At 46.9% G+C, this 12,306-nt stretch overlaps 3 protein-coding genes across 3 annotated transcripts; all 3 read left to right on the top strand.

Moving 5' to 3' along the window:
• Positions 1-2,357: 2,357 nt before the first annotated feature.
• Positions 2,358-4,028, top strand: BJY04DRAFT_210238 (Zn-dependent exopeptidase; the record flags this gene model as incomplete). The annotated part of the gene is made up of 7 exons (XM_073714223.1): positions 2,358-2,389; positions 2,449-2,486; positions 2,540-2,607; positions 2,670-3,140; positions 3,291-3,823; positions 3,875-3,889; positions 3,920-4,028. 7 exons carry the CDS (start codon positions 2,358-2,360, stop codon positions 4,026-4,028), a joined length of 1,266 nt encoding a protein of 421 aa, XP_073566806.1.
• A 1,364-nt stretch (positions 4,029-5,392) lies between these two features.
• Positions 5,393-6,740, top strand: BJY04DRAFT_222492 (phosphatidylserine decarboxylase; the record flags this gene model as incomplete). The annotated part of the gene is made up of 2 exons (XM_073717392.1): positions 5,393-5,844; positions 5,900-6,740. The coding sequence occupies 2 exons, from the start codon at positions 5,393-5,395 to the stop codon at positions 6,738-6,740; spliced, it is 1,293 nt and encodes a 430-aa protein (XP_073566805.1).
• Positions 6,741-9,878: 3,138 nt separating this feature from the next.
• On the top strand, positions 9,879-12,254 carry BJY04DRAFT_222491 (uncharacterized protein; the record flags this gene model as incomplete). The annotated part of the gene is made up of 2 exons (XM_073717391.1): positions 9,879-10,131; positions 11,965-12,254. 2 exons carry the CDS (start codon positions 9,879-9,881, stop codon positions 12,252-12,254), a joined length of 543 nt encoding a protein of 180 aa, XP_073566804.1.
• Between the last annotated feature and the right edge of the window lie 52 nt (positions 12,255-12,306).

The following is a 12,306-nucleotide window of genomic DNA, read 5'->3' as shown; positions in this document are numbered from 1 at the left end:
CTCGCATATGTTTCATCTAGGCCACTGGGGAGAGTTTCCAGGCAGTCGTCTACCTGTGGTACTGTTGAGCAATCCTTCAAGACGTCAAGTTGGCAGGATGCCCATCGAAACCTATGTCGATTCGCGCAATATTAGCAACAGCGTACCGTAAAGTCATGGACAATGGGAGTCTATACATTCCTCTGGCCTTTTTCATGAGTTCCGCTTCGACTTTTTCCAGGACCTTCGGGCTCGACTTCCACCTTTGAAACTTGCGACCGGTTCGAAGCTCCTGACGAACATAAGATCGAATATCAATGTCCACGACGTCCTTGGGTATAGGAAGCCATATCTAAAGAACTAAGAAAGCTTATTATTATTAGCTATCTATATATTATTTAAACTAGTTAGGAATAGGCTTATAGTAATATATACTACTAGACTTCTTATACTTTTAAGGCTTCTAGGGGTAAGGGCCCTATAATAGTAATTTAGATACCCTTTTATTTTTATTCTATTCCCCTAGTAAACCTCTTATATATTAGTTAAGTAGAAAATTATATAAGCTATTAAATATATAGCTGTAGCTGCAAGAGGCTTTAAGAATAAAACCTCTAAATAGTAATGTTATCTACTTGCTTGACCCTGATTAAAGGTTAGTATTATAGAATACCAGGATATTTAACAACCCTCTAGTTCGCGGCTAATATATTTATAGAGATATCTATGAAATACTCTTACTAAAATTAAAGCTTAAATCTCGAAATTACAGAGCTTAAGGCCCTAGTATTAGCATATCTAATTCTATCCAAACTTAATAAAACCATGCGTAGCCTCCGGCCAGAGCGGCCTATAGGTTATACAAAGTGGTAAATAAGGCAGGGATGTGGGTGGTGATATACCTAAAGAGCACTTGGATAAAGGTTCCTAAGCTCTCTAGATATGGTATAGAGGACGAATGAACTTTGAATGATCTACTGCCCAGATAACATTTGCTCGGACAGATACAAGATATGCTCCCTCAACAATATAGCTTTAGGTGAGACAAGTGCGAGGACTTGGAGCTTGGTGGGCATGGGAGGTTCAGCAAAAGAATCAAGCAAAGCGAACAGGTTGAAAGCTGCTCCCTGGCTTTATGTCTATTTTGCTGCCATTGTCCTAGCTCTGACGTAATTTAAAGATGTCAGTGGTTCCAGTCACAAAAAATCCCTTAGCCAATGGTAGAGAGATTAAGTTAAGCTCATCCAGATCCCAATCACCTGCTGATCACCTGCAGGCAATCGCCGCCTATCCTGAACAAGATATACAAAGTATGTGGAGTGCACTTCTCTGTTTCAGACAAGGTTTGTGTCTCCTTCTTAAGCTTCGGTCGCGCGGGGAAGGTGAGCATAAGAATATATATAGGTCTGAGCTTGCAAAGCTTTACGCCTGAGGTACTCGCTCTCATTCTATCCTGTTACCTGTTATAGTTTCCTAAGGTAGAAGCGAGCGGCTTTCTACGATCGAACGTGTCTCCTACAGCCAGGACATCGCGGATAGGTTTAATGCTGTCGAAACAAATTGCGCAGATAGCTATTTTCTACCTCTCATTCTGATTTTCTCGGCCAACTTTACAGTAAACAGTCAGAAGATTATTCATGACAACCAGAACCCCTCACAAGGGTCACTTCTCCATACAAACAAACCCACGGTGGGTGCTTGGAAATCCTGACAACTCAAACTCGAGTGAGCTAACATGTGGATCTCATTTACACAAACAGCCAAATAATTTCGGCCGTCTGACATTTGCAAAAGACAAAACAGGGGGCATATCTATATTGATACTTTCCCTCTATTATCTATCCTGCTTTTTAAGGATGCAAAGCCAACTCAGTCGTTGCGTGCATTTCCTATATATGGGTGGGAGTTATGCATTTAGAAAGACGTAGCGCATTGATGACCCTTACGGGTAGTCAGCTCTTGACGTCAGATATCTCAGTCCTGCAGCGCAGCGGCAGAGAGCAGCTGAATAGCATGTATGGAAATCGAAGTGACGCAAAGGCTTCATTCTACCAGACATGATCTTTCATGGATCGCCAACTTATGCTTATTTTACCAAGGCAACGCATTGTAGCTCCACCCAGAATGCAGAAGGTGACTGTAACACTACCCCATCTAGCATAATACTACAGTTTGTAAGAATTTTTGTAATTAGCAGAGCCGTATGCCCATAGCAAATAGAACTCGAGACTGTACCGCCCAGGAGACGGATGAATAAGAGGTACATATATAGATAGGTACCCTCAATTCTCAAGGTCATCGAGTTTGTCTCTAACCCAGTATCCTACATTACTATCTATTCGAGCATTACAGTGACTATCTTTCTACCTTGATTAATCATGTCTGAAGCCTTGAAGAGATTTTATGCTGAGTTTGCTTCAAGCTAAGTGCAAATGATGTTGTCTTGTTCACTAACATGCGTCTTCTCAGAGTCGATGACCTCGCAGATACCGAGTTTATTAACAAAAGTAAGTGACTCTATTTGATGAATATTCGAACTTGTAACCCACACCGACTTTAGGACTGGCTACGGCTATTTCCCTCGAGTCGATTTCCAGTGAGGCAAATAAGCGCCCAGATGTCGTGAAGGTAAGTAATCAGTGGCTGAGCAGATATGGGTATGCATTATCAAAAGCTGACATTCTTTCCAGATGGAAAAGCTCCTGAAGGTAGAGCTGCGCCTAAAATTCGGAGCTGAAGTGCAACCATATTGCCTGGGGAAGCAAAAGAAAAGGCAGCCAACAGATCCAGACCTCGATCTGCCCCCGATTCTTGTTGCCTGGTATTCCCCGAGAAAGAGCGCTTCAAATAACAAGAAAACCGTTCTCGTCTACGGCCGCTATGATGTTCAGCCAGAGTTGACCTGTTGGTCGTACCCGGCCTTTACGCTTACCAGAGTCCAAGGCCCTAATGGGGAGCGACTATATGGACGGGGCTCTACTGATGACAAGGAACCGGTTTTGAGATGGATAAATGCAATTGAAGCCCACAAGAGTGCCAGGGTCGAAATTTCTGTCAATCTCATCTTCTGCTTTGAAGGAATGGAAGAGAGCTCGTCGGAGGGACTCACTGCCTTTCTTGAGAAGTATGGCAATGATCTTGTCAAAAACGTGGACGGAGGTGTTATTGCCGACAACTACTGGAACACCGCCAAAACCCATATCTGACCTATGGGCTTCGAGGCATCAACTACTTTAGGGTCACCATCATGGGGGCCCCCAAACAGCTCCATAGCGGCATCTATGGAGGCGCTGTTGCCGAGCCCATGATAGACCTTTTTAGCCTTTCTTTCCAAACTAGTTGATAACGAGGGCAAGATTGTGATACCTGGCATCAATGACCAGGTAGAACAGTTCACCGAAAAAGAGAAGACACTGTACAAGAAAATCCGGTACACGTTGAAGGATTTCACCGACGCAATCGGCGATACGAACGTGCCACTCTACAAGGACCCAATCGACATTATGATGCACCAGTGGAGATATCCGTCGCTCTCGATCCACGGGATCAACAGGGCGGATGCAAGCGACGACCCAGGCACGGCAATCCTGAACAAAGTGACAGGCGCGTTCTCCATCAGAACCGTGCCAAACATGGATAGCCAAACCGTCAATGACACGGTCACAAAGTATCTCCAAGACGAATTTGAAAAGCTTGGCAGTTATTGTCAATTCAGCATAGGGGTTTCCCCCGAACATATTCCATTCTGGTTGGCTAACTGCGAGGAGCCCAACTTCGCAGCGGCTGCCAAAGCTACCAAGGAGGTTTACAAGACTGATCCAGACTACACCCGAGAGAGTGGAAGGTGAGTTTCGACTCAAAAACTTTAATTGAGATTCTTTACTAATGCTCGAAGTATCGGGCCTGCATTGTATCTCTAGAATCTTCGGGACAAAAAGAGTCTTCTGTTGCTCCCGATGGGTGCGGCGGATAACGGACCTCATGGGCCCAACGAGAAAATCGATAGAAGAAACTATATCGAGGGAACGAAGCTGTTTGGTGCTTACTAGCACTTCTTTGCTAGAAAGACTTAGCGGATGCATTCCATAGTTGTTTTGCACCAGATGGTGATAGAAACCGATTGATTTGGCTGCATGATATCATGACTTTCTATGGCTTCTCTGTTAAGCTGTATTTGATGCCCAGATATTTTCTGCCTTTCCAGAACTACTATTTGCCTTGTGTAGAGATATCATGTATGTAGAGGTCATTCTCTTCCTCGACCCCTCGAATACCATGATGAAACGTCATAGATGTCATGGCAGCGTAGGCACCCCATCTTCGCGCTGCAAACAGTGCCCAACTCAACAATCTGCACGAAATCGGGTAATCGATGACGTTCAGCTTAAGCTGCCATCTCATGCTGCATGAAATAAACAGTTAATCTTCTATGGCTGCAAGTTCAACCGAATTAGGTTGAGGGTGAGTTCACTCCTCCAACCTGCTCCACATGACACTCTGTCTCCGTGGAAAGATTTATTCGAATTTGCTTTCCCTCGACTATTTCTTAATCCGATTGGTTGTTCCACCATCTTATTGTAACCGTGTCTGTTGAACTTGAAGCATTATGTGTACATCCAGTTAGGGAGCAAAGCTCATCCCCTGGATCAAGATTTGTCAACCTTGCCTGTCTTCCCTGATCTTCATATTCATTTTATTATCTAGAAGTAGTCGATCATTTTTTCCTGAGATTGTCATGGAAAGGCTACTAATCATTGTCGAGAGCTAATTTTGACACCACCGCCGTTTTCGAGGTGTTCACACACCCATTAACAGTTCCTCACTTTTGTCTACGCCTCATTGCGTGATCAGTACACGAAAAGATATGACAGTCTCATCATGTATGAATTTCGTTCTTTGGTTAGTTGTGGGGTGCCTGCGTCGGGCGGAAAGCAATGCAGCTTCCCCGTCCTTCCGTACATGCAGGTTGCATTTGATATGTCGCCATAAACTACACACTACATGAGTAATCGTAGCGAGCCAGCCACAATATCAGTGTCAGACCTGTTGCATCTATTGCGATCGATGCAAGAAGGAAGATGGACCAGTCCGTGGTTATGCTCTGCATCTACATCATGACCCATCTAGTCACTTAGCTGAGGTCGACAATATGGCGTTTATTCTCACTGTGAGTGTGCAATCTACACGAGATCCTTGAAGGATGAGACTGCCGTCTAGAACTGATGACGCCGTAACTGTGACGTTACCACCAACCTGGCACCGTTCTTGATGGTCAATATTATCTATAGAAGCCTCCTTCTCCGGGGTTGTTCCGCAATCCAGACTGAGGCATTACAGTTCATTATTCAACTTCTTTCGCCGTGGAATTTACACTTCTCCTTATGTAAGAAATATTTCCTTGGACTTTCCCATCATGACTCCTTCCAAAGATAACACTCTGGAGAAGCCCATCACCTACCCGCCTAAACATCCCATTGTTCGGGACCTTGTTGATTTTATCAATCGGCGGACCCCAATTTACAATACTAAAGAAACGAGAGACTATCCTCTTCCAATCAAGGTGGATAGACTATTCTTATTCAACTGGGCCATTGCAGACGCAGTTGCTGGGGGCGAACAGGAAATGAAGGCTGAGTGCATTGAGGATCTGGATGGCTATCTCAAATTTCTCGACCATCTCGTTGAGTGGACTCCCACAGTCAGCTCCACGGGAGACGAAGTCCTGAGAAAGATCCTTGTGTTCTACTGGCCATTTAATCAGCAGGCGCTCAGCGACCTTCAAACTCCAATCGCGCCTCGATTCACCAATACCGATTTGAGATGGCTTTCTTACTGGCTTGTTGCGTTTGCACGCCGAGTTGGCGAGTACATGTCCACACCTGAGTCGGTTGGAAATATTTGGAGTTTCTACACCAGTCAGCAATATCCAGGGCGCAGATTCAGTGTTCAACGGCCAGTGGGACATTGAGGACGGGTCTGTACATATCGATCCGGCTGATGTTAAGTCCGCTGAGGTGACTGTTGATATCAAGGGTATCACATGGCCCATCAAAGACTTGGTCCGATCCATCAGCGAAGATACGGTGTATGACAACGGTAGCTTCACGCATGCTTTCCTCGGCCCTACCGATTACCACCGTCAGCATGCCCCGGTGGAAGGAAAAGTCATCGAGACCAAGAATATCCAGGAACAAGTTTACCTGCAAGTCGCTCAATCCACAACCAAGGATGGTAAAACGACCATCTATCCCGAGCGAGGTGTTGTCATCAGTCCCCAAGAGCAACAGCGACGATCGGTCAACACTTCGAACCTTGAGAAGAAAACCAATTCCGAGAGTCAGATGAAACTTCTTGCGCGGTATAAGGAGACCAATCACCTTGAGAAAAACCAGTCTGAGCAGCCTGCTGCTAACGGTCCAAAACCTGACGCCGGTATCACTGCACCCGATCACGCTGGTTATCAATGGTGCCAGACTCGTGGCCTCATTGTGATCGACACCAGCTACGACAGCAAAGGCAACAAAAAATCCACTGACAATGGCTTGGTTGCGGTTTTGCCCATGGGAATGGCCCAGGTCTCCTCGGTCGTTCTCACTGTGAAAGAAGGACAGTTCTTGGAGAAGGGACAAAACATTTCCTACTTCCAGTTCGGCGGGTCTGATATAGTGACAGTCTTCCAAAAACGACCTACCTACCGGAGTGATCTCCAAGCTGGCCAGACCAAGTTGCACATCCGAGAAAAGGTCGCTGAGTGGAAGTAGTGAGCGATATACAGGCATGACATACGGCAATATTCTCTTGCAAATAAAAAAAAGCTTTATTGATTCCGGATTGCCCTCTCGGCATGCTTGGAGCAGATGCTTCAGTGCGTATGAGTTTCTTGATGGTATCAATAATATCAGAGATCCTGCTGTTACACGAGGATGCGAATACCTGCCTACCTCCAAGTGCTCCTTTTACCGTAATTCTGAAGCCCTCCGGTGCCCTTTCGCAGCACGGCAGATGAGGAGGTAAGCAGAACGTACTTTGCGGGCCAATAACGAGATGGGCTCCGCCCTCTGCCGTCAGGTAGAGATGATCTGTTTCTGAGAAAATAACTTAGATCCAGATTACCATGTTCTTCTAGCTACATTCATCGTTGTTCTGTAATGTTAGGTGAAGTGGTTCGTACTTCTAATCTCGCTGGCGGCTCAATGAGCTTAATCTGCTCCGGAGGTTTCTGACCACTACACAGGCCTTTGACTATATATGCAGCGTCTATCTCGCGTTGACATTTCAAGCAATTACGTATCTGGATATACAACCTTCATGGATTATTAGGTAGTGTTGTCTGCCCTGAGCCTGTAACCCATTTTGATTTCCTTTTGCCACGCCAATCGCATGCAAACACGTGTTGAACTTTGTTTCCCTTGGATTCCCTGTCGTCTTGGACACATGCACTACACAAGCACCAACATTAGTGGTAGCACATGCCTGCTATTTCCACCGTAAGATCAGCTGGACAGATAGTCCTGAGTTGGCGGAGTCAAAGAGGGGCCCCAAGTGCTGTTAATCCCTGTAATTTGTGCCATCCAGCGGAGAGAAAAGAATCAATATATATATAGTCGTCCAGTGTCCCAACTCTTCTCAGGCGCGCATTCTCATCCATCTTCCCTCTACCTCCCACCAAAGCCTCATTACAAGACCAATACAGAGACAGACAGCTCTCCCCTTCAGCATGTAGTCCAATATATTTCTATCTTTTACACTTTTTCTGGCAGCCTCTTATGCTGCCCCCTGGGAGATAACCATTGTCGAGCAAGAGAGCCGCAAGCCCACCTTGCAGACCGCGCCAGTCAACCCAACAGTGCAGCTTAGCGAATGCGCGGGACCTGGATCCGTCTGCACCGTATTCACCAACGTACGTATTACACTGAATTTGCTTGTTGAGGGGCAGCCAAATTACTAGCTAATAGTCTATCGCTGCGTAGGATGGAGAAGTGGTGAACATATGTGGATGCGCCGAGGCAAGTCACCGTCCCTGGCGCCGCATAAACTAGACTACAGTCGGTTTACATAACACTTCGATTAAAGATAAAATAACAAAGCATAGGGCGCTATGTGCTTACGTGTGTTTGACGCGCAGGTTGCCTTTTGTGGTAGTTGAACAGGTTAGTGGTCAGTCCCGAATAACGCACTTCGAGCTTCAGACTAAGGTTGGAGTTCGAAAGGAACATCTCCTTTTCGGACTTGCTTGGGGCTCTTGTTTCTGATGTTGCTTTAACCTTCCATTCTGTTTCGGGGTTTTAGGTCCTTTACCATAGTGAAATGGTCAAGGTTTTATGTTTAGGATATTCATCATTGAACTATGCAGAGTATTCATTCGACCAACTAAGCGGGAGGAGGTTGGCTCGTGCACCTCTAGTCTCGTCCACGACTTTTGCCTTGGAACTTACTGGCGTAATTGGGAACTTGACCATTTCACTTGGGTTTCCTATGTGCCAGGCAGTCATGTCAGCTGGTGACACTCGAGATTCGGTGCAACGGGGGGGCAGCTGCTGGATGGTCTATACTAGGTAGTATTGTGACATCACCGCGCGGTATAACAGCCATTCCTGGTTATTCAACCTGACGGTGGCTGTACGTGCGAGACCCTGTTCACTGAATACGAATGCAGCATCCAATGGGGACAATAGCGGAAAAGACCCCTGCCGAGTGACCACTATCAAGCGGATACCGCGTTCTTTCCGACGTAACATGTGTTGTGTCCACGACTAACAGCCGCCCTCTAGTATCGCGGAGGTGGTAATGGTAAACCGTTGGAACTGATAGCCAGCCCAAGGCCACGCTGGCGTGGTTTGAGTTCACCAGGCAGCGCATTTCCTCCTCTATTAGGCATAGATAGGACGTAGAGGGCTCGTAGTATATATAAATGTTAAGGCGTTCGAGTACCGCTCTCTATACCTGTTCATCGTCACTCTCCCTGATTTCCTGCTTTGATCTGTGCCTGCAGTTGCTTCAATTCATCTAATGGCTCCTCCCTGGATCAAACTGGGCTCTTTAGAGTACTCAGGCCGCGGGCGACAAGCTATATCGTGAGACCCAAGTGCCGGAGATCCCAATGCTGCTAAATACTGACCTTCTTCTTCCTCATAGATATATCCTCGATTACGCCATTATCGTGTTCGATCTCTATATTTCCATCAAGCCTAGTCCTCCTGACCACTAACGCTTCTTAGAACCTGCACTGTCGGGTTCTATATCCTTGATAGAATTAAACTGCACCACTAACACTTTTCCCTAAACACCATATCCCTCTAATATCTATACGCGGAACATGAGCGAATCTCAATTAGTACGGCTATTGCCTGCTCTAGTAGTGCACTATTCCTGATAATCGCTATTTACACTCTATTTATTAACGGGCTTTTCTCACATAGACAACAGGGTACGCGACTTGAAAGCACTTATTCCTAGAAGAGTAGACTATGGCAACTAAATTGCGGATTTGTCGGTCTCGCCCTATCTCAGGCATTATACTTCGCGATTACCCAGGCCTTAAAGAATGCAACTAGCAAACCAAGACCAGACTTCCTCGATCAGTGTTAGCCCTAACCAGGCAGTAAAGATAGGTTTCTATTCAGGCTCTTAGATTCGAGTATTTGCAAGGGCGAGCATCATCTTATAAAGAATAGATTTTGTTCGTGGCCTTCAGGTCCGTTACCCTTAATAGCCCCTTAATAGCTTTATACAAGCCCCTATACGGCCGCTAACTGTCCCCAGGCCATAGCAGCTGTAAGGAACTAAACGCTTAAGAACCCCACCCACTTAATCACTCGCTGCCTCACTAACCCCGAAATCTAGCATCCTTCGCCGGCCTCTTCTACCTCTCCCTCTAGCTCAGCGGCAAGCTCCACATCATGGACAAGAAAGGCGAAGTATGGAAGCTATTTCTTGTCCTCCTGCCCTCCGTCGGCGCAACCCTAATCGCCGTCTCCCGGATCATGGACGCAAGACACCACCCGTTCGACGTGATAACCGGCGCCCTGCTAGGAACCTTATGCGCCACCATCGCCTACCGCCAGTACTTTCCGTCCCTGTTCGAGCCCTGGAAGAAGGGCCGTGCACACCCGATCCGCGAATGGGGCGCGGAACCAACAGATCCCACGATTAGTGCGTCTTGCTCCATAGACAGGACTGGGGACGCGGTGCAGGACGGTATTGCCGAGTCAAGTACCTCTGCTTACCATTCTCGTCATTTCCAGCTGCCTACACGGCCGGAAAACGGGGGTGCGGCTGACACATACGAGCTGCAGCAGCGGCATCATCTGCATGGTCCTTCTCCAGTATAATGAAAACTCGACAGTTGGACGAGACAGATCGTGGATCGGTACACGGCGATCACGCATGCTTATCACGCCTAGACTTTGTCCGGGGCTTTTTATCAGGGCGGAAGATTAGATAGGTATTATCCAAGGTGGTTGCACAGGGGACTATTGAGTCGGATTATTGGCCATCGGATGAATGGGCGCTTTAGCATAAATTAACGGATATTACTGCGCAAATCTACCGTTACAATGATTTGCGAGCCACGAGGTGGATATGTTTCCTATCACCATTCCTTTCCTCATTTTTTAGTCCCAATTTCGCTGTAGATTTGGTATCAACTAGATAAGGACAATTTACCTCCGCCAAATTGATTGGGAGTCAGGGCTAGCTCATTCCCATGCCGCGTATGCTCCATGTCCTCGATACTCGTTAGAAATCAAGTAGCACCATTTTCCTTCGCCAAGTGCCTAGAATAGTTTACATGATATACCAGCAACCATGTAGCCCTACTGCGCACCGGCTTGCGCGAACCGCGGCTATCTCCCCGTCTGGGCTGTAACTGAAGAGCGTAGCTTGCAGAACAGGCAAATAAGAAGTATAAATGCTCGCTACGCTCGCAAAAAACATACAACAGCTGGGATTCGCATGTGGTCACCCACCATACTACTAACCAGCCGGCGAGTGGCTTAAGTACGGCTGAGCGGACGGGAAGCCCTGTTCTCCACTCCCTGTGGTCGTATGTGCTTGAACCTCCAAGTAGAAAGCCTATAGGCAATGTTTCTATTCGCAAGCGCTATGTCCAAGAATCTAACACAATCCGGACAACAGTAGGGAAGCGATCCTAGGCAGACATACAATAATCAACAACAATTTCCTTCCAGAACCTAGCCCCAAGTCTAGGCCTAATCCAACCCCGTAATGCTGCTGCGTCCCAGTCAGATATCTGGCAGCTGGCAAAGTTCGGGAGAGCGGGAATGGAGATACAGTAGTGCCCCCTACTCGCAGTTCTGTCTGTAATATATGCAGAGTCTTTACATCATTCACGATATAACGGTTGGGTTGGGAGAATCCTGTTCTCAAGGTATAAATCAGGATGTAGCCGGATAACATCGCACGAAGATGATTGTTGTCTTAAGAGATTTGGTATGAGAGCTAGTACAGGTTAATGCCACTCAACACCCTGGCGTAGCGGGATGTTTCGGCTCAGGTTGAGGTGCAACTCGAAGCAACAGGCGTATACGTGTACCTGTAGTAGGCATGCGCAGGAGCTTATTGCAGTATATCTCAAGACTTATAATACTATGTTACAGCTATTGAAGGCCACTGTTGCTTTTGGCGGGTTGATGCTTATTGATCTATCCCATCCCTACACCCTCAACTGCAACACGTTCAGTCCATGACTCGCTTGTTGGTGTTATGACCTACCGTGTCCAGTACTGTAGCTTGCTGTCTTCGAGTTCAACAAGACCAGCTGAGGTAGCAATGTCTGGCGGGAAAAAAATAGATAAGATATATCTATCGGACGCAGCTCTCACAACTTGAATTCCCTCCTACAAGACCCCTGAAAGAGTTACATACCACGGTAACAGTACGTCTTATTACAAGTATCAACCATTGCATTGCCCTAAACTATCCCTCCTATCAGGAGGCTAAAGGCCACATCTGACCCATCTCTAGTTCTCGACACAAACCACAGAGCGGATCCAGCTGATCTGTGTGTTTGTACACCCCCAAGATTCACCGTCGTGAATGCCCATATCCTGCGATTGGCCCTGGCAGCCATAGTTCGGGAAGACGGTACACTTGACAGTCTGTTTACCCACTGCCCCGGAATCGCTAAGACCCATCGACCAGGAGTCTGGAAGGTCAATGCAGTCGCCGAACGAGGTGTCTCCGAAACTTCGCTTCGCGTTGCAGTTGCAGTCCTAGCAGTCATACGCAAAGACATTCCCGACTGCAAGCGCTGATGTTGCGTAGAGGCCAAGCGCGAGGAGGGGATAGGCGGACTTCATCGTCGGT

The sequence above is a fragment of the Aspergillus karnatakaensis genome (assembly GCF_047715665.1).
Source record: "Aspergillus karnatakaensis strain CBS 102800 unplaced genomic scaffold BJY04scaffold_60, whole genome shotgun sequence".
NCBI lineage: Eukaryota > Fungi > Ascomycota > Eurotiomycetes > Eurotiales > Aspergillaceae > Aspergillus > Aspergillus karnatakaensis.
The sequence above is the reverse complement of the archived record's forward strand: the minus strand, read 5'-3'. Positions and strand labels throughout refer to the sequence as shown.